The 23,149-nt window shown below is 34.3% G+C and overlaps 1 protein-coding gene across 1 annotated transcript in view; it reads left to right on the top strand.

Annotated features, from left to right (window-relative positions):
* LOC114332038 (putative phosphatidate phosphatase) overlaps positions 1–12,174 on the top strand; it is a 431,124-nt gene extending 418,950 nt beyond the window's left edge. The window contains exon 6 of the mRNA XM_028281745.2: positions 9,010–12,174. Coding sequence (XP_028137546.1) covers positions 9,010–9,111 — 102 coding nt within the window. The 3' untranslated portion in view covers positions 9,112–12,174. The remainder of the gene's footprint in view (positions 1–9,009) is intronic.
* The last annotated feature ends 10,975 nt before the right edge of the window (positions 12,175–23,149 follow it).

Here is a 23,149-nt window from a genome sequence, read left to right as displayed (position 1 = left end):
GTGATCCAAAATTATTGTCACCATAGGTGGCTCTGAACGACAGAGATAGCTATACAATGCATGTCTATTTTTAATTCAGATATATTTTCCAGTTTACGTCAACTTTGCAGTGTCCGTCAACTTAACAAGAAAAGTAAGGTTATGTAGAGATCTTGTTTGGTTTTATTTATTATTGTTACTTATAATTTTGTTAATTATTTTTATTTTTGTTTAAAGTTCTGGTTTTGGCTGATTTTTTATGTTTTATAATGTTAATAAAAATTAATTGATAAATCAATGATATAAATTCAGATTAAAACAAGACATACGTAATTTTTTGCACGGCTAGCTTTGATCCCAATAATTGTGGATCACTCGTTAGCTTAAGGGTGTCTAGTAGGATAAACTTTGATATATGGGAATACTGAAACAGGGGTAGTTTTAATTGTGGAACAGGTTAAAAATTTGGAACGGTCACACCACGAAAACGGCACATTTATTTTGTCCGACAGAATAGACTTAAACTCTCCTAACAGAGATTAAACTCTCATGCAAAAATCAGACTGCTATTTATCACCTGTCATAATTCCTGTCATTTGACATATTCTACATGTTCCACTCATTAAAACGCAAATTTGGTGATAAATAGCAGTCTGATTTTTGCATGAGAGTTTAATCTCTGTTCGGAGAGTTTAAGTCTGTTCTGTCGGACAAAATAAATGTGCCGTTTTCGTGGTCTTACCGTTCCAAATTTTTAACCTGTTCCACAATTAAAACTGCCCCTGTTCCAGTGTTCCCATATATCAAAGTTTATCCGACTAGACACCCTTAAGCTATTAACAAATTTTCAGCTTGCTATTAATCAACTTTTTTTTCATACGCGGGATCCAGACCTAATATCACTATTGTATTATTATAGGAAATGAAGACCTGGAGCAACTGAATTGTGATATGACAGATTGCTAATGCCTAGTCAAGAAACAGTCATTTAATCATAGTGTCATATGTATTTTTTAGACTATATTTTTTTGTTTGTCATGTGTTGTTTTGTGTAACTTTCTGTTTTTATATACTTTTTTTTGAAAGTATTTTTTGGAATATTTTTACATTTACTATTCTTCTTGTTTGGTTTAAAAAATATTGTATGGATTGATATTGTATGTATGGAAATATTGTATGTTACAAAAATACATATGTTTTCTTGTTAAAAAAACTGACAACGAATAACAATTAAGGGGGCCCCTAAATATTCAGCGCCCAGGGCCCGAAGTTAGGTTAAACCGGCACTGTGTGGGAATGAGGGACGTTAACTATTAACTTATTCTAAAGGTGCTTATCTTCCAGTAATGTTGGTGACCACATTAACCCATCTTATTCTATTCACAGCAGTTCTAAATACATCAGTTAACGTTAAACTAAGTATTTCCTAAGATTAGCCAGCCAGGATATACGGCTACGTCCACCGCCTCTCTTGCATAGAATCTTACCTTAAATAATCAACTGTCGGTATGTACTATTACGCCTAAGGCCGATGCCACATTATGCGTTTTCACCGGATGCGGTGAAAACGCATCCGTTTCCAACGCAACCGGATAGACCTGTCACACTATGCGTTTAGTCTGGTGCAGTTTGTAAGTAGTCCAGAAAGCCACTGCGCATCCGCTAGGAAAAATATTCTAATTCGGATTTTTTGCACAATCTTACTCAAAAAGGACTCCTTTTAACAAATTTGCATGTTGCCAGGGCCAAAAAGTGGTCAAAAATTTTTTAAACGTTTTTTTTTTGTTTTTTTCTAAAATTATTTTTTTTTGCATGGAAAAAAGTTTTTTTAGGTTTTTTGGATCATTCCAAACAGAAAAGGTCTTTAGTGACTTTTCCCTAAAAATGATAGTTTTTGACATATAAGCGATTAAAAATTGAAAAATTGCGAAATCGGCCATTTTTAACCCTCAAAAACTATGTGAAAAACTGAAAATTTGAATGTTGCCAAGGTAGGTAGATATTCTTTAAACATCGATTGATGAAATCCCGAAGAGTTTTTTGCAATAAAATATTCAAAACTCCTTTGTTTTTTTAATTGCTAATCAAGCGTGCGCGACACTATTTTCCACCAACAGTATGGTGCAAATGAAACGAATAAATTCGTTATTTCGTAAACCGGCGACTTTAAGGAAAAATGCCGAAACAGGTCGATTTTTATTTTTAACTTATGATATTGTGGCATATATGGTATACTAGTGACGTCATCCGTCTGGGCGTGATGACGTAATCGATGATTTTTTTAAATAAGAATAGGGGTCGTGTGGTAGCTCATTTGAGAGGTTCTTTAATTCTCTATTCAGTAATGTAAACATTTACATAATTATTTATACAGGGTGTCTTTCTACCTCTTTTTTTGTCAAATAATTTAATTTAATAAAAATTGTTTGGACATCCTGTATAAATAATTATGTAAATTTTTATATTACTGAATACAGAATTGAAGAACCTTTCAAATGAGCTAGCACACGACCCCTATTCTCATTTAAAAATTCATCGATTACGTCATCACGTCCAGATGGATGACGTCACTAGTATACCATATATGCCACAATATCATAACTTAAAAATAAAAATCGACCTGTTTCGGGATTTTTCCTTAAAGTCGCCGGTTTACGAAATAACAAATTTATTCCTTTCATTTGCACCATACTGTCGGTGGAAAATAGTGTCGCGCACGCTTGATTAGCAATTAAAAAACAAAAGAGTTTTGAATATTGTATTGCAAAAAACTCTTCGGGATTTCATCAATCGATGTTTAAAGAATATCTACCTACCTTGGCAACATTCAAATTTTTAGTTTTTCATATAGTTTTTGAGGGTTAAAAATGGCCGATTTCGCAATTTTTCAATTTTTAATCGCTTATATGTCAAAAACTATCATGTTTAGGGAAAAGTCACTAAAGACCTTTTCTGTTTGCAATGATCCAAAAAACCTAAAAAAGCTTTTTTCCATGCAAAAAAATTAATTTTAGGAAAAAAACAAAAAAAAAACGTTTAAAAAATTTTTGACCACCTTTTGGTCCTGGCAACATGCAAATTTGTTAAAAGGAGTCCTTTTTGAGTAAGATTGTGCAAAAAATCCTAATTAGAATATTTTTCCTAGCGAATGCGCAGTGGCTTTCTGGACTAAAGCGCGTACCGATGATTCAAAACGCATCCGTTTCCAACGCAACCGGACTGATCTGTCACACTATGCGTTTTCACCGGATGCGGCGGAAACGCATCCGGTCAAAACGCATAATGTGGCATCGGCCTAAGTGGGCGCTCACAACGGTGCGCCGACTTGTTGTGACTTCTGTTCTATTATTGAGCACACATTGACAGGTATTGCCAGAGTCGTAGATTCGTCAGTATCTCCCAAGGTCGGTTTCTGTTGGGTCCATATAAAGGGGAATTCCATCCGACCTATTATTAGTTTGTGATCTGTGCCGCATTCTGCACCTTTTTACTCTCACATCCTTTATTTTTATCGAGCTTTCTTGGTTTACTATAACATAATAGACCTCAATAGACCACAATAATAGACCTCAATTTTTTTGTTTCTTGTGTCCATGTGTATTTGTGTATGTCTTTATGTGTATAGAATCTGTTTGTGATCTTTAAATGGTTTATTTCGCATAGTTCAATCACACTCTCTCCGTTATCGTTTATTACATCTTCTCCAAATCTACCTACTGTTCTGTCGTTTTCTTTTCTTCCTGTTCTTTCATTTAGGTCACCGGCAATAATTATTTCTTGATTCTTCTTTCTCTTTTCGATTTCTTCTTGAAGTTGTTCTATGAATTGTTCTTTTTCTGGAATTGAGCTGTCTTCTGTTGGACCGTATACCGCTAGTAAGATAATTTGTCTTCCGTATATTTTTAGGTGAAGTTTGGCAATTCTTTCATTTATTGGTTCTCAGTTTTCGATTGCATGTTCCCATTTCTTTTTTAGTATTATTGCAACTCCTGCTTTTGCCCTTTCTTGCTTGTCTATTCCGCTCCAACAGTGAATGACTTCTACTATTTTCTCGGTACCGTTTCCTTTCTTTTTCGTCTCCGTCGTTATCATTATATCCAAATTCGTTCTTTTGAACTCCGCTATTACCTCTCTATCCTTTGTTCGCCGTCCTTGTACGTGTGGATTACCACCCGGAGATTAATCTTTGTTTTTTTTTCATTTTGCCCTTTGATTTTTCAGCCCTTGAGGTTTTTATGTGTAAACATTTTTAAGTCTAATATTCCAGTTTGTTTAAAAAGGAAGGTTTTTAACTAATGTGTTTTACCGTTTCATTCATGTATGAGAGATAAAGTACCAAATCTAGAAATGAAAAGAACAGGAGTCACGGATGTAGTTGAAAGAATATCCATGGCTAAATGTGCTTGGACCTGACATGTTGCCATATTGACGAATGATAGATACGGGAGGCCTACGTTCAGCAGTGGATAAATATATACTAATTGATGATATATATAAATATATATAATATAATATATGTAGGTACACTCACCGGCACAAAATTCCGCCACCCAAAATTTTTGATTAAGTTTGAAAATTTATAACTTTATTATTTGCACTCCAGTTTTCAATATTCTTGCATCAGTTTGTAGGTAAATACGTATATTAATATATTTATTATTATTCCGGTAACACAAAAAAATTGCTCATATGGCATTATACGGAGGTGAATGGAAGCGTTGGGTGGCGTTGGAAGTGGGAGGACTAAGTTATTACTAGCATACGCAGATGACATTGATCTCGTTGGAGACTCCATCCTACCCACAAAAGCCATTTTCAACAAGGTGGAAGGAGCAACAAGCGAAGTATGGCTGAGGATTAATGAAGAAAAGACGAAATATATGTGTATAAATAGAACGGCACGAAGAGACAGGATAGGACAAAATGTGACGGTCAACGCCTTTAATTTCGAAAGAGTACAACGTTTTAAGTATCTGGGGGCCGTAATCACAGCTGACAACGATATTACTGAAGAAATAAAAGACAGAATCCAATCAGCCAATCGCTGTCTAATCGCACTGGATAAGCTTATAAAATCAAAAAATCTTACAAGAAGTTCCAAGATCAAAATCTATAAATCCATCGTCAGACCTGTACTAACATATGGTTGCGAAACGTGGACCATGACCAAATCAAACGAAGAAAAGCTCAGACGTTTTGAACGAAAAATACTTAGAAAAATTTTCGGACCTCACCACGATATTAACACAAACCAGTATAGGATCAGAACAACTTCGAATTAAAAGAACTCTACAATGACACCGCTATTGTCCAAGAAATTAAATCACAGCGATTAAGATGGGCAGGCCACGTGCACAGACTTCATAACGAGAGACTTGTAAGACTGGTATGGGAGGAGATTCCTACAGGCAAAAGACCACTCGGACGTCCCAGAATGCGATGGAGAGATAACATCCAAGCAGATCTCCGAAAAATGAACATCCCATTTGACCCTAGGTTGATGGAAGACCGAACAAATTGGAAGAAAGTTGTAGAGTCAGCCAGGCGCCACCCAGGGTTGTAGCGCTACGTGATGATGATGATGATAAATGGAAGTGTTAGATTTTCTTCTAACCTTAAAAAATTCTGTGGAAAAATTGAAGAGCTGATTTTGTTTCATAGTCCTATCATATTATCCTGCCATAAATTTTGTTTCGTGAATTATCCGAATATCTCTTTTCTTGTAAGAGCTGTACAATGTTTTGTAAATAAAAACACCATAAATATCTTAAAGGTTGGATTGATAAGATTAAAATAGCCCGCATGCAGCCCAGATCTCAATCCTATTGAGCATTTATGGGATGAATTAAAAAATCGCCGTCATCCTAGGCCTCCAGAACATTTGGTACAGTTATGGCCCTGGTAGTGGAATATCGGGTTATTCTCCAGGCAAGGATAACACATCTTTATTCGATGCCAAACAGATTGCGAGCAGTCGTTGCTGCGAAAGGTGGACGTACCCGCTATTAAATTGTTTTGTTGTTAATTTTGTTTTGTGTTGTTAATTTTAGTGCGTTTGATATTTTTAATTAAATAAACCTTCAAAGCAGTGTTTTATTTACACTTTTACAAGAAATGAGATACTCGGATAATTCAATAAACAGAATTTTAGTGATCTTCTTCTTCCTTTGCCCTTTATTTCGTCCAATTTTGAACATAGGCTTCCCCCAGTTTCCTCCATTCGCTTCTGTTTAGTGCTTTCTGTTTCCAGTGCGTTCCTCCTATCTTTTTAATGTCGTCTCCCCATCTCACCTGGGGTCGTCCTCTTGCTCTCTTTCCTGTCCATAGTCTCCATTGTTGTATCGTGCTATTTCACCTATTGTCCGTTTGTCTAGCGTTATGACCTGCAAAGCTCCATTTTAGTCTGGCTATATGTTGTCCTGCGTCTTTGACTTTTGTTTTATTTCTTACCCAGTTGTTTTGCTTTTCGTCTGTCAATTGTACTCCTAACATTGCTCTCTCCATGGCTTTTTGTGTCTTCATTATTTTATACATGTTTGCCTTGGTCAAGATCCATGTTTGGCATGCGTATGTGATAATTGGGAGTATGCACTGGTCAAACACTCTTGTTTTTAAGTATTGTTGTATTTTTTTTATTCTTCAGGACCCATTTTATGGGTCCTTTACGACACTGATTAAATAGATTTCTTAATGTTTGTAAGATTTCTTCTTTCCCTTCTTTCAACATTTCAGCAAGGATTCCATCTGGTCCTGGTGCTTTGTTGTTCTTTAATTGTGATAGTGCTGCTTCTATTTCATAATTTTCTATTTTTGGTAATGTTTCTGAGTTTACATTCGTGATTGTTTTCTTGATATATTCCTGAGTGTTGAAGTTTGCGTCTTTCTTTGAGGTGTATAGTTCTTTATAAAACCTTTCTACTTCTTCTGATATCTTATCTTTTCTCCTCTCTTCCCGTCCTGTTTCATCCTTTATTGAAATGAGTAGTGGTTTTCCTAAATTTGGTCGTAAGCATTTTAGGCCCTTATTTCTCTCAATTACTTTCTCGATTTCATTTTCAGTGTGTTTTCTTAGATCCTCTCTGGTTTTTCTCCTAATAAGTTTGTTTAGTTCTACGTATTCTTTTGTTTTCGCTTATTAGTTTTCGTCTACTTTCCATTAATTTAACTGTCCCGCTACTTAATCTATTTTCTTTTGTTCTTAGTTTTTTGGCAGTTTTCATTCCCGCTTCCAAGAGTTTTTCTTTCATTTCTTCATTAATCCTATTAATTTCTGACTCTTCGTTTGCTACTTGTTGTTTATAGTTTTCCCTTAAAGTCTGTCTATATTCTTCTGCGTTTTGTCTTATTCTGCTATGGTCAGTAGCCGTTGGTTTTCTTCTAGATTTCTGCGTCTCTAGTTTGCTTATTTCTATTTTGACTCGTAGTATGCGGTGGTCGCTGCCAGTTGAGAATGTATTAAGTGTAGTTACGTCTTCGAAGATTTGTTTATTTTGGCAGAGGAAGTAGTCTATTTAATTTTTTGTCACTCCATTTGGGGAGACCCATGTCCATTTTCGGTTTGGCTTCTTATTAAAGTATATATTTATTGCATTAAGGTTTTGTTGTTCCAAATATTCTAGTAGTCTTTCACCCCTAATATTCCTTGATCCAAGTCCGTAGTTTCCTATTTTGTTTTCTGAATCTTCCATTTTCTTTCCAATTGTTGCGGTTAAATCTCCCATAACGATTGTTGTTTTTATATTTTTGTCTTCCATTGCTGTGGTGATGTCATCATAAAAGTTATCAATTGCTTCCTCCTCATATGTTGTTGTTGGAGCATACTTGTATTAGTTTCATTCTTGTCTTCCTGTTAATTTCTAGTATGATATATCCTACTCTATCTGATATGCTCTTATACTCGATTACGTTTTGTTTAATTTTCTCTTCGATCAGAAATCCTATTCCTCCATATGTCTCGTCCTCCTTTCCTTTGTAATAGAGGCGATTTCCTGATTCTAGGTCTATACACATTTCTCCTCTTCTTTTGACCTCTGACAATCCTACAATGTCCCATTTGATTTTAGTTAATTTCTCTTTAAGTTCGTACAGCTTTTCATCTTGAGCCATGGATCTGATATTATATGTCGCTATATGTATTCTGTTGCATTCCTTTTTTTTCCGTTTTTTCTAATTCGTTCTTGTCGAGCTTTGGCCTCCTCCAGAATCCATGAGGCTGATCGGTTTCCCGATGTGGGACTCCGAATTTCTCCTACCCACCTGGGGTCCATTTCCGCTTTGTTATACGTTCGACATTGTTAGTTTGGGGAAAATAGCCTTAAAACACCACGCTGGCCAGACGGGTTGGTGAGTTGTAGGGATCAAATTTCCTTGATTCCCTGTAACTGTTGTTATGGTTATCCCGCTCATACTCGGTCGCTAGAGCCTCGTCTGTCATGTAGCAGGAGGCACCGGGTAATTTTAGATTACCACTCGTGCAGGTGAGGTTGACTTTTGGATTGATTGATTTATTGTTGTTTAGTCCGATCCCTTACCTCCCATTTTAGTGATGCCTCCGGGATAATATGACAGGACTATGAAACAAAATCAGCGCTTCAATTTCTCCACAGAATTTTTTAAAGTTTGGAGAAAATACAACGCTTCCATTCACCCCCTTATAATGCATTTTTTTCTTTTTTTTTTTGTTACCGATATAATAACAAACGACATCAATACATGTACCTACAAACTGATGCAAGAATCTTGAAAATGTGAGTACAAATAATAAAGTTATAAATTGTCATACTTAAGCCCGCTTGCTCGTTCGGAGTTCAACTCAAGTTCAACGCCATTACCGAGTTCAAGGCATGAAGTGCGTACCCCCGTACAACGCACTTCATGCCTTGAACTCGGTTATGGCGCTGAACCTGAGTTCAACTCCGAATGCTCAAGCGGGCCTTAATCAAAAATTTTGGCTGGCGGAATTTTGTGCCGGTGAGTGTAGATAGTATATTTTTTTATATAGCTAATACAATCTCTCTTTTTCTCTTTTAGGCAAAGTTTTTCTCAAACTTATTTAATCCGACTAAGGAATTGAAGAAATCGGAACCATCGGAACTGAGCGCCTTGAACGGCAACAATAGGACCCATGTCTAAATGTGATTTTATATTTCGACTTCTGTTAAATACGCTTAGCGTTCTTTTTTAGTTTTATATGCTGCTAACATGTTGGTTTTGAATGACATCACGAATAGTATGTGACTAGATATCATGGAACTCAAAATATCTAGTATTGTTTGATTGACCAATTATATTAACCTTTTTATGAAAATAAGAAAAAGTTTTTATGAAAATAAGAAAAAGTAGAGAGACTGACTAAACATACTGGATGGTGTTGGAGTTTATGTAATAGAAAACCAAAGAGTATCGATATATATATGTAAGAACAGAGACAGATCATACCAGTCCCTACCCGAGTCGGAAAGGTTGGAGGGGTACGTAGGTATTAGTCTGTATCGGCTTCTGACTTTCTTTGAATCGGGTTCATTTACTGACAATCGATGGGAGACTTGAAGCAGATCCACGCCGGTCAAAAATAGAGGGTTCAGTCCTAGCCCAAAGATAGTAAATAACAAATTTTGAGGGAAATTTTCTATTTCACGTTGTGTTGATTCCCGCCTTTAGTTTTTATTTTTTTTTTATTACATATTTTGTTTTTCTCTTTACATGCCACGCTACGTTCCATGGGATTCCCACTTTATGAAAACTGGAAATGTTAATACTTTTTGAAATCAGTAAAATGAATGTCGTTCCCCGTTAGAGGTCCATTAGAGGTCATTTTTACCATCTTCTCGGTGCGTTTTGGTTCAAATCAGTCTTCCTACAAAGCCTCTTTGATAAAGCGTAGACCCCGAAAAACGGTGTCAGAGGAGGGCAAGAGGCTTGATTTAAATCAAAACGAAACCGAATATTTTCATTTTTGTGAATACTTTTTGGTTTTATTTAAAGTGAATCTGTGTTTAACGCAACAATAACCATCCAGTAGATAATATTAAAATATTTTCGTTACATTTCGTTTTTTTTTTGATCTCATTCAGATACCAAATTTTAGTGGACTGTAATATTTTTGTAGCTTTAATGTATGTGTATTGGTTATAATAATTACAAAACGTACCTATTTATTGAAACGATTCATATCGCGCATCGACGCTTGCCTAGTATCAGAAATTATTCATTATTTAAGAACTGTTGACAATACTAGTTTTACCATTTGTTTATGGTATTTTAAAACTTGTTAAATGTTAAGTAGATGGTGACTCTTAATCGGTAAAAGAGCAAAAGCTTTTTCCTTTTGGTACCTATAGATAATTTTTAAGAAACGTATCAAACTAACAGTGCTTCTTGACTGATACGCTGTCTCCTAGCAGCGTACCTAAAGATCGGTACACATGCGAGCCGAACTGTTTGCGAGCGCTATATTCGTATAATTTGTAGGTAGGACGAACGGATTGCGAGCTGTTGCGAGCACGTCCTGTCGGTTTTTGGGACGAACACAAAGGATATTCTCTGTTCACACAGAGATTGTCAGAATGACGTTTTTCTAGAAATAATAAGAAACGTAAGAAACACAATGTAATAAATTCTTATTTTATAATTGATAAACAAATAATTGCTGTCTTTAAGAAGGAGACTTTGAGACAAAATTACAAATTAACCGAGTCATTTACATAAACTTAACACAAATTGATGCGTAGTTAGTTCGTTGCTTTCCATGGATTGTGATGAGTTTGCGATGAGTTCGCTGTAAATATATTTTCAACCAACTGTACGCGAGCAGTTCGCAAACAGTTCGGCTCGCATATGTGTACCTGGTACCTACCTTAGCAATGGTGAGGGTCCTGCGTGTTTACTGAATTTTAGTTCAGGTGCACGTTCTGAAGAGGTTAAGCCGCGATTATCCTCGCGGGAATTTATTACGTGGTTACTCGCATGTAAAAGTGCGCTTACATGGGCAACAAAAAGTGCTCAATTATGAGCAATAATGGTCGATTGGGACGTAACAAAATATCAAGCGATTTACTGCAACGCCAATAAGTATCGATTTGGAACAATGTTTAGCAACTACAATATTGAGCAATAAGGAGCAACTCTAAGAAACTAGACAATACTTTCATAAAAGAAAGCAATACATACGAGCAATTCAGTTGGAAAATACCCTAGATACGTAGGGTGTAGGGTGTCTATCCACAATTCGAAAATATATCTCGAATAAAAGTTACTTATGTCTGCGTAAGCAGCAATAAGTAACTGCTTACATGCAATTTTTTATCTGCAATCTGCAAACTGTTTATCTGCAATAAAAAATGTGGGTTCCTATTTAAGCAGTTACACCCCCCACCCCACCTCCAGAGTGTATACTCTGGTTGTATGTGTCGTGATTAGTGTCATTCGATAGATTTTTGAAAAATGTTGAAAACGTATTTTTCAGTTTTTTGATCCGATGCATATTTCGCGATATATTCGACCGTCCCGATACTTTTGGGACATCCTATATAAAAACAGACTAAAAGATTAAAAATTAAAGGAGTAACGCAGAAAACGCGCAAAAAACCGCCGATATAACGTAATTAACTCATGAGATGCCAATAGTGTCAAAATTTCGTAATAGTGGAGTAAACTTGCATGAGGTTGGACCAATTACAAACAAGCATTACGGCGCGGTAAATTTGAATTACTCCTCCTGGTTTAAAAAACAGACTATGGTGTCAAAGGAAATAAGTTTTTGTTCTTATTCGTTTTAATCGTCACCATTTGCTGACGTTATATGGCAGCCTAACATTTATTTTTTTCGTTTCAGAGTTGTAGATAGTTTTTACAAATTTTTAATTAGTAAATGTGTTGTTTATGGTTTGAGAGTAATAGCAAGAAATTACTTAATGGAAATTATGCTAGAACCAAGTGTATAAATGTGGCTTACTGTAATGACGTAATATTAAGAAAGAATTTGGTAAAACACACATAATGTCTTTTTGTTGAATTTGTAAAATTACAATTTACCGGTTATCTACAATGCCTATTTAGTATCCCAACGTGGAATGAAGTAAACACTTCTGTTGTATGTAGGCATATGAATTTATTAAAAAATCCTTAAAATTTATCCACGAAGGAGTGGAAGTACAAAACGTTTTCGGTCAGACTGACCATCATCAGTGTAAACCTGGAAATAAGTAAACCACTAAGGTTAAAAAGCAAAAGGGTGAAATTTTGACAGTTGAAAAAATTTCAGAAAATGTGGTTACTTACGTCCAGTGTACAGTATTTGTAACTAGCCACTTCAATAGGTATAAAAAATTCTAAAATACATTATTGTTACATTCTATATTAAAAAGTGGTCGACATTAAGTCGATATCTTGAGATTTAAAGATCACATGTGAATGTATTTCATCCTTGCTCGAAAATTGCACAAGGTAAGTACTTGTGTTCAGGTAAGAGGTTACGAACATAGAAAAAAGTGTTGTGTGATTTGGTAGAATGCGATCTTACTCTTTAAAAAATATGTAACGTATTTCAGTGCCATCTCAGCACCTGGTTAAATGGAAGGGTACTACAAATCTGGCCTCCACATAAGTGGTCTGTAGCTTCGACATGATAGGTGTGAAATTTTAAACGTTCTTGTTGTTGATTGGATAGGAAGAGTGGCGTAATCTAGCCTCCATGATAGGTACATCATAGCCTCCATACGGTACTTCCAATATTTAATATTTTATTCAAGTGGACAATAAAGGTACAACACAAACAACTTTTGTTTCTTAATTAATTATTTATACAATAATGTGACATTTTACATAGAAATATGAGTATTTAATTTGGATTAAATATATGTTTACTCGTTGAATTTTTCCACCGTCTGCACACAACACCTGAAGGGAGCCATTATACCTAACAACAAAACGCGAAATAAAATGTGGATTTTAAAACTGTTGGATAAACAGTACCTACAATCAGAAAATCTCTACCTTACAATCAGAAAAACTTACCTTTAAAAAGGTACTCGATTACTAAATAACAAAAATATTAAAAAACACGACTGAATATCAGCTTTTTATGGTGACACAAACACATCACATAACCGATCATATAAAATAACTGAACGACAACGAACGAACGAACACGAACACTAAACACAGATTCACAGATAGCGCAGGATTTGTCAAAAGTCATGTTCCACCAATCACAATGCCGACATCAGCGCCTCTGACAAAATGAAAGGAAAATAAATACGATTACATGTTTTTTATAGGGCTTTTCATTCAGTCATTTGTTTCGAGCTTCTGTCATATGTTGTATAATCCGTGTATATTAATATAATACACAGATTATACAACATATGACAGAAGCTCGAAACAAATGACAATCGATGAAAAGCCCTATAGGTCTTTTCATTCACAGTCATTTGTTTCGAGCTTCTGTCATATGTTGTATAATCTGTACATAATATTGGTATACACAGATTATACAACATATGACAGAAGCTGGAAACAAATGACAATCGATGAAAAGCCCTATTAGAGTGCGCGGGGCATGGTTACGAACCAACTGATTAGACAGTTTGGTGCCAGAAATGTATGACAAGATGTCAAAGGAAGTTAGGTGGATTTTTCATCTGTCAACCGAAAAAATTTTTAACAAAGAGATTAATATTTAGTTTTAATTGGTATATTGAAAAATGCAGGTATTAAAAAGTTTAATGTGAGTTCTAATTTGAAATTCAGGTAATACATTCCTTAATACAAACTGAATTTAAAAAACAAAAATCTGCTCCAGCAATATGTGACGTCATAAACTCTTTTTCAAAATTAAATGAGTAGAAGGATTAAATTTAATTAAGTAAAGTTATGATATTGTGATGAATGGATATTGTTGGAATTGTCTAAAAGTATTTAAAAGGCCAAAGATATTGAAAGCATGGTTGGTTGCATATGTTACAGGAAACTAATTATTGATAGAATAAGAAAATACTAATAGTATCTGTAAATTGTGTGAAGTATAGAATGAAATGAGAGCTGAAATCAAAGAGGAAAATATCGTTAAAAGATATGTTAGTGTCTTAAAAGAAAAATAAAGATTTTATTTTCTTTGATTGTAGAAACCTGAATGTAAAAACTTTTTTAAGCTTTTTTACATTCAGGTTTCTACAATCAAAGAAAATAAAATTTTTATTGTTCTTTTAAGACACTTACATATCTTTTAACGATATTTTCCTCTTTGATTTCAGCTCTCATTTAATTCTATACTCCACACAATTTTACAGATACTATTAGTATTTTCTTATTCTATGAATAATTAGTTTCCTTAGTTTCCTGTAACATATGCAACCAACCATGCTTTCAATATCTTTGGCCTTTTAAATACTTTTAGACAATTCGAACAATATCCATTCATCACAATATCATAACTTTACTTAATTAAATTTAATTCTTCCACTCATTTAATTTTGAAAAACAGTTTATGACGTCACATATTGTTGGAGAAGATTTTTGTTTTTTAAATTCAGTTTTTACTAAGGAATGTATTACCTGAATTTCAAATTAGAACTCACATTAAACTTTTTAATACCTGCATTTTTCAATATACCAATTAAAACTAAATATTAATCTTTTTGTAAAAATTTTTTCGGTTGACAGATGAAAAATCCACCTAACTTCCTTTGACATCTTGTCATACATTTCTGGCGCCAAACTGTCTAATCAGTTGGTTCGTAACCTCTCACCTGAACACAAGTACTTACCTTGTGCAATTTTCGAGCAAGGATGAAATTCATTTACATGTGATCTTTAAATCTTAAGACATCGACTTAATGTCGACCACTTTTTAATATAGAATGTAACAATAATGTATTTTAGAGGTATTTATACCTATTGAAGTGGTTAGTTACAATTACTTGTACACTGGACGTAAGTAACCACATTTTCTTAAATTTTTTCAACTGTCAAAATTTTACCCTTTTGCTTTTTAATCTTAGTGGTTTACTTATTTCCAGGTTTACACTGATGATGGTCAGTCTGATCGAAAACGTTTTGTACTTCCACTCCTTCGTGGATAAATTTTAAGGATTTTTTAATAATTTCATATGCCTACATACAACAGAAGTGTTTACTTGATTCCACGTTGTTATATTGAAAGTATACAGCCAACTAAAGGGTTTACCCCCTTTTTAAACTTTTTAAAGTTTTTATTTCGTATCCGTGCCCAATACGGAACTGTTGCTTATACTCCTATACATAACACAGGCCGACAAAATTTGACCAATATTCGGTCCCAGATCCAAAAAGCAGTGTTGGCCATCCACTATATATATTATAAATATATACCGTTATTAGGCATCAACGCCCTACCATTGGGGATCTATGGAGGAGTATCACCGAGCCGGAAGCGCTTGTCCCTTGCCGTACTGCTCCTCCGTGGGACGATCAGACTCCACCGTATTCCAGTCTAGATTCATATTAGAATCTTAAACTGTTACGATAGCCTTATTTATCCAATTTAATTTAATTATCCAAAGCTTTTTTGGCATTATTAGCTTCAGAATCTATGCCCATTCGCCTTCTTATGAATTACTTAAATTCTAACTTTTTCAAGTTTATACGATTCGAACCAGAATCAACTTAACATCGAGAGAGAATTATTGTTCTTAAATATTAAGACTTAAGTATAACATTTTGTATTGATAAGAGATTGGGACTTATTTATTTATTCATATTATTTTATACAAAAAGACATTTTGGTGCAAGTGGTAAATTTAAAAGCATATAACAATTCCATCTTACCTAAAAAGAATTTTACCTCTACAATATAAAACTTTCCTACAATTTACAACCTTTTCTACTATCTACTTAGTGTTGGCTGTACCTATATCTAGAAGTAAATAGTTTAATTATACAAACTATTATAATTTAAGAAACATTGACGGACCCAGAAAGACATATCAATCAATGTAACCTACTATCTGTTCGATTCTAGAATATTTTTATGCAATTGTAGAGTAATAAATTTGATATATTGACTAAACAATTATATGTTTATATGTAATTGCCTATTCTATATACCTCTATTATTAATGACCTGCAACTGCAATAATGTTTAATAATTATTGTTGTATTACTTTATTGATTGCTTTTATAATGATAAATTCTAATTACTTAACATCTATGTAAAAAGATGTTATGGCTGCGTAATATTCGCCAATGGACAGGAATCCTCAGCTATGAAATGCTTCGCAATGCTGCTAAAAATAGAATTATTTATTGCTGACTATCTAACATCTCACCTGACAAGCCAATGTACGGTGGACGCCTACGCAGAAATGCACGGCACTTTAAGAAGAAGAAGAACCTCTATGTCTGACATAGTTACGATTAAGTATGATGTCCAAACTCACAATTGTTTGCCAATTTACGTAAGTCAGTTTGGTAAATATTAAATAGTTCCCATTAAATAGCTCCTCTCTTGCCTTCTATTCGAAGAACCTTCCTAGAACAAAAATCTTTTGTAAATAACATTCTTTGAAGAGGTAAAGTACTCTAATGCTGTAACGTTAACACGTTAAGTCCTTCATCTCTTAAAAAATTTATCAGCAGAGCAACTTTATTGTGTCTCGCTTTTCCGCCTTTCCACGCGCCTTTCCACGCGCCTTTAAATGATAATGGTTAAGGGATTTTAAACTCCATACTGGTCTAATTCTAACAAGTTCTTGTTTTCCTCTTAGTTTGGGACCAGTAAGTTTCATTAACATCAAGACTGCGCCATGTAATAAGGTTTAACAACGATTGTTGTATTACTTTATTGCTTTTATAATAATGATCTATTCTAATTCGTATTGTACAAAACTAACTATTCGTATTGTACAAAAGACTTCTCCCCTACGCTGAAGAAATAGTAGGAGGATATCAGTGCGGTTTCCGTCCTAATAAATCAACAACGGACCAGATATTTACAGTGAGGCAGATCCTTGAAAAACCCCTAGAGTTCGGCGTCGACACCCACCACATATTTGTGGACTTCAAAGCCGCATACGACTCAGTTAATAGAGGTAAACTTCTATTTCCTATAGTAGAATTTAAAATACCGCTTTATCTTGTTCAATTAACTGAACTTACGCTCACAGGAGCAGAGAAAGCGTGGTGAAGATCCAGAACGATTTCTCAAGACCCTTCCATTGCAAAAATGGATTAAGACAGGGTGATGGACTATCGTGTCTCTTATTTAACCTGGCATTAGAAAAAATAATTCGAGAGTCCCAAATTAATACGAATGGTATTATCTTTAACAAATCAGTACAAATTGTGGGATACGCAGATGACATAGACATCATAGGTAGATCTAAAGAATCTCTGACTGAAGCATTTCGGTCGTTAAGAGCATCTGCACAGAGAATGGGGCTAAATATAAATGTTCAAAATACCAATTATATGTGTTGCACTAGGTCAAGCAACCCGACACCTACAAGAATAATAATTGACGACCTAGAACTGGAAGGTGTCGACACCTTCATATACTTAGGCTCGCTGCTAACTAAAGATAACAATGTCAGTGAAGAAATTAAAAGAAGAATAGTGCTCGCCAATAAGTGCTACTATGGCTTAAGAAAACAGATGGCCTCAAAAATATCTAGAAAAATTAAATTGACTGTCTACAAAACACTAATAAGACCAGTGCTCGCATATGGCTCAGAAACTTGGTCACTTACTCAGAATGACCAAGAACTGCTCAAACGTTTTGAGCGAAAAATTCCAAGACGAGTATATGGTGGCGTAAAAGAACAAGGTTTGTGGCACAGGCGTTACAACTTTGAGTTGTATAGAAATTTTGGAGAACCTGACGTTGTACAATTCATTACGGTAGCACGCCCTAGATGGATAGGTCATGTAATCAGGCGAGAGGAAGATGACATAGTCAGAAAAGTTTTTGACCGAAGAGGGCCGATAGGACAACGAGTAAGAGGAAGACCGAGACTTTGGTACCAAGACAACATAGAAACTGATTTAAAAGGCTTTGGCTCATAAAGAGCTGTAACGCCACTGATGATGATGATGATGATGATGATGATCTATTCTAATTATTTAACCTCTATGCCTCACTTGAGACCTAACGCCACCTGTACTTTGTCATCGTGTTGCCAACCAACATAACTTAAAGTGATGCAAGTGGTCGGTGATCGCAGAACATTACATTTAAGAGCTATTCAGTCTCAAGATAACAACAAAATTAAAACAAAAAACGCTGGACGGAAGGGCAGCCCGAGAACTTTATCGTACCGATCTATTATCGTTATGGTACTAGATACTGGAATTCTATAAAAATAACAAAGTTACTCGTTATTTTGATATTTTAGAAACACCTACTGTACTTAAATTTTATGGTTCTACGCATCATTAATTCCTGCATTTGAGAAAATGTTCGATGCCATATTTCGGGGACACACTATAGATGTGTAGGTTATTGCATAAATCAATAGAATATTATAGTCATACTTTCATTTCAAATTAGTTCATTTTTCTGAGAAATTAATAGTTTACAATATTTGCATTTCATTCTATATCGATTACGCCAGTCAATGCGCGAGATTAAGAACAAGATATTATCTCCAAATTCTATCCTACTGCATGGATTTTAATGAAATTTTGGGAGTAGCCCAATCTCCTTATTCAAAGTCTATCCTATATACTATGGCGCTTTTATCATGGGGGAAGTTCCCACCACTTCTCAGGGGTGAAATATTTTTATTTTCGAATTACATGGAGAAAAAGGAAGATTTTTAAGAAAATTTAAAAATTCATTCTATAATTTGATCACATTTTTTACAAAAACCATTCATTTTAAACCCGTTCAACTTTTTGAAAGTAGAAATAACACTATATATATTAAAAGGTATTGTAGAAGGAAAACAATGCATTTAAATTATGGTGGATGGGGAGTTAAATGTATATACTTTTCATTTTTCCTTAAAGTACATTAGTCATATATTTTTTTGCACCATATCTCGCTTAGTTTGTAAGTAACCGACATTTAACGGTGCTCGTTTTAAAGGCCTTTTCAAACACTACAAAAGGTGTTGGTAGCATTATACACCTAAAACCTACCGTTCCTCTGTTATTTCAAGTTGAATACACCAATTTGAGCATGCACCAAAAAACAAACTCTTTTCACCTACCATAATACTTTTTGTATTATAAATAGAACATTTACGAAGGAACGAATCTCTTTATTATTTATAATCTAAAAAATGTTTTATATAGTGTTTTTAGTTCGATGCATAGTTTTTAAGGTATTCACAAAAAATCCGTCCGAAAAGGTGTCATTTTTCAATGAAAATGGCCAATTTTCAACTACGCATAACTCAAAAAGTATTGAGTTCTCAAAAAAAAGTATAGACCAGTTTTTGCTTAGAAATAGGTTCTTTAGCCACTTCCGTGCTTATTTTGACCAACAAATTTTCCACCCCCTTGAAGAAGTGGGAACCGCCCCAAGATAAAAAGCGCCATAGTATATAGGGTAGATTTTGTTTCTTGAGCTATTCCCTACTTACTGTGAAAATATCAAGTATATCAATGTAGTAGGATGGAATTCGGAGCCAAATAACCTCATTGACTGCCCTACAATAATGCTCTGCTATGAACGCGTGAGAGAGGATGACACACATAAGATTATAGCAAAATTTCTATTTACCGTAACTTTTCGAGTTTTTGAGCTATAGCAATGAATTTTATGTCATTGGAAAGGTAATTTTGCATTCTTTCAAAATATGTTAAAATATACAGGGCGTATCTAAAAAAATTAAGATTTTTTATTCATTTCCGGTTCAACCGGAAGCCATATTTTTGGTAAAATTTATTGTGATAATAGATAATAAAGTACCATATATGTCTGCAAAATTTCAAATTTTGGTTTCTATTAAGAAGGAAGTTACGGGCACTCGAATATTTTTTCATAAAAAATTCATAACTCCCCTCCTATGGGGAGGCGATGACTAATGTCATTCAATTTACTGATAGGATATCAAGAATATGTCAAAAAATAAAAAAATTCCTTGGAGCCATTTTTGAGAAAATCTAGTTCAAATTTATGTCAAAATTTGACCCCTTAAATATAGGCAACCCGTAACTTTTTCTGAAAAACGATAACATCCTTCTTATAACCCTATCTTTAGGCTATACAACGACTTTTTCAAATTAAACTTATCTTAAACAAGTTTTTAGATAGATAGGGAAATGTGTCGGGTGGGCGGTCGGCCATGTTGGCCGCCATTTTGAATTTGGAAATGTCAAATTCCGAATTTTTATTTACCTATCGATGAGCTTACTTTGAGTTGAATTTCATTCATTTCGCTCAAAATTTGCAAAAATGAGCCCTAAATAACCCCCCTATTTCGGCCCCCCTTTGAGAGGTTTTTTTTTAAAAGCTTATTTTCTCAACAAAATTCTCTTAAACTTACTCATACCGAATTTCATCAAAATCGGTCCAGTAGTTTTTGCTGGGCGGTGGCGACATACGTACGTACGTACATACGTACGTACGTACGTACATACTTCCGACATGTTTTTTTTATTTGCTTTTTAGACTCAGGGGGACTCAAAACGTCGAAAAAAAGTGAAATCTGAAAAATTTTTTTTTGCACGATCCTATAACTTTATCTATTATACTCATACTACGTATGTAGTACGATAAAGTAAAATGCCTGACTGTAAAACCATGCGGATAACCTTTAATTACAACTTTTTACAACCTTTAATAATTACAACCTTTAATAACAAAGGACTGGAAGAAACATAGAAAATAGTCGAACAAAATATAAAGGCATGCGAGAATGGAACCCGTAAAAAACACCTTCCGATAGCACTGAGTACTGTTCATATAGGACATAGATAAGGTACATTCCATGTCAAATCACTCGGGCAAAAAATTTTGGATCTCCGATTTGTCTGAAAATTGGTATATAGCTTCTGCGGGACGTAAAAATAAGATATTTAAGGTCAAAAAATCTTCTTCTGTTTTTCTCCAAATGTTATTTTATGCGATTTTACAGTGATTTGGTGTTTATTTAAACAAATTTGCATTTTCTGTCGTAAAGTATCAATAAAAAACATAATATTTTAATAGAAAGGACTCAAAAATGTCATTATATGGCATTATAACAAGTTATTTTGAATCAAAACAAGTTTTTGATCAAATTTTATAGTGTAAAAAACGTTAAAATACCGTTTTTAACATTTTCCTCCATTCTTAAAATACATCATCATCGATTTGGCTGAAAATTTGCCCACAGATAGCCAAAAGATAGGACTTTAAGTGGTTAGAAGGATTTGAATTATATTACAATACCAAAAAAGTTACATGCAGTAATATCAGACTCAAAAGTATATATTAGTCCAGTCGGGATAACATTTGACCTTGAATGCTGACCTGCCCAAAATTTGATTTTTCTGATCTTTAGGGGAGTCAATAGTGGCCTAAATTTAAAATCACGAATGAATTCCTCCGTTACGTTAGCCGCCATCTTGATTTTAAAGGAGAACCTGTTTTGCTCAATAACTCCGCCATTTTTAACTTTTCGACAAAAATGGTAGGAACTGAAATTGTTCCTAATAAATCGTATTTACAATTACAGTGGAACTTGGTTATAGCGTCATTGAAGGGTCCAGTAAAAAAATGACGCTATATCAGAGTGACGTTATAAAAGAGGTAGAAAAAAATGAAATTTTAACCAGGCAAAATTTTATTACAGCATTATTTGCACTATTTTATTACAGCAGAAAATTTGACTCTTTATGATGGCACTGACATATAATAAGAAATCATAAACTGCCAAGCTCACATATTTGTACACAACGGGATAATGGGCCTTTCTCACATTCTTGGAAGGAGCAATGTCGCAAAGCTGGAAACGCATTGCACTTTATTCTTCATAAAATGAAAAAACAACAACTTACTGTAAAATTTTATGACGCTATAGACGAGGGTTACTTTATTTTTACCGCTAAAACCGGGTTTTTAATAATGTTATCGAATAGTTTTTGGCCGGACCTATTAAAAATTGACGTTACAACCGAGGTGACGTAACTACCGAGGCCGTAATATCCAAGTTCCACTGTATTACAATTTCTTTTTAACAATTGTTGTCGTGAGGTCGATATTTTCGAGTTAATTGTACTTACAGTAGACGCCTATCATTTTGACTATAATATTGCATGTAACTTTTTTGGTATTGTAATATAATTAAAATCCTTCTCACCACTTAAAGTCCTATGTTTTGTCTATCTGTGGGCAAATTTTCAGCCAAATCGATTATGACGTATTTTGGGAATGGAGAAAAATGTGTATAAACGAATGAACACTAAATAGAAAAAAGAATGGAATAACCACATAAGCGGAATGGGAGAGACACGTGTGGTCAAAATAGCAAGAGATAACTCACAAATTGGTGGAAGAAGTAATGGCCGACCACGCAATACATGGAGTGGTAACCTTCCATAGAAGTATCAATCCGACAATGGACAAGCAGAATTGCTTGTAAAGAAGAAGAAAAGGAAAAAGTGGGAAAGTGCGTAAAGGACAAGAAAGCTATGCTACTATCAATGGTCACCCTCGCAGTCACACAGCTCGTTTTTTTAATGCCTTTGGATTTCTTGATATGTTCAGCCACGATAGATTACTGTTTGCTACAACACTAACCGTAAGGATGTTATATACAAACGCGCATATATACACACTTATGCACAAAGAGATTTTTATGACTTTTTGGGTACGTTGATGTGTTGATTAGGAAATAAAAGCAGGGTCTACTTAACTATAATATGTCGAAAAATCAATGACTCTAAACTTTTTGATATTTTGGTAGAGATTGTATTAGTGATTTTCACTAGACTTTAAGATTATTCTAACTTACTATTTAAAGAGATTTCATATGATTTTGTCACAAACGAGATTAGAAATTTTACTACAATATTAATATTGGTAAATTCTTCATAACTGCAGCTATTTTTTAATAATAATTTTGCTCTTCAAATAGAAAAACATGTTCTAGACGTTTCGGCAAATTATTATCCTCAATATATGAGACTTTTTAGAAAAGGAAAAGCTCAGAGTTTCGACTGGCGATTTATTTGATTTTTTGTCAAGTTTATAACTAGTTTAGTT

The sequence above is a fragment of the Diabrotica virgifera genome, chromosome 8 (genome assembly GCF_917563875.1).
Source record: "Diabrotica virgifera virgifera chromosome 8, PGI_DIABVI_V3a".
Classification (NCBI taxonomy): domain Eukaryota; kingdom Metazoa; phylum Arthropoda; class Insecta; order Coleoptera; family Chrysomelidae; genus Diabrotica; species Diabrotica virgifera.
This window is presented reverse-complemented; position numbering and strand designations above follow the sequence as displayed.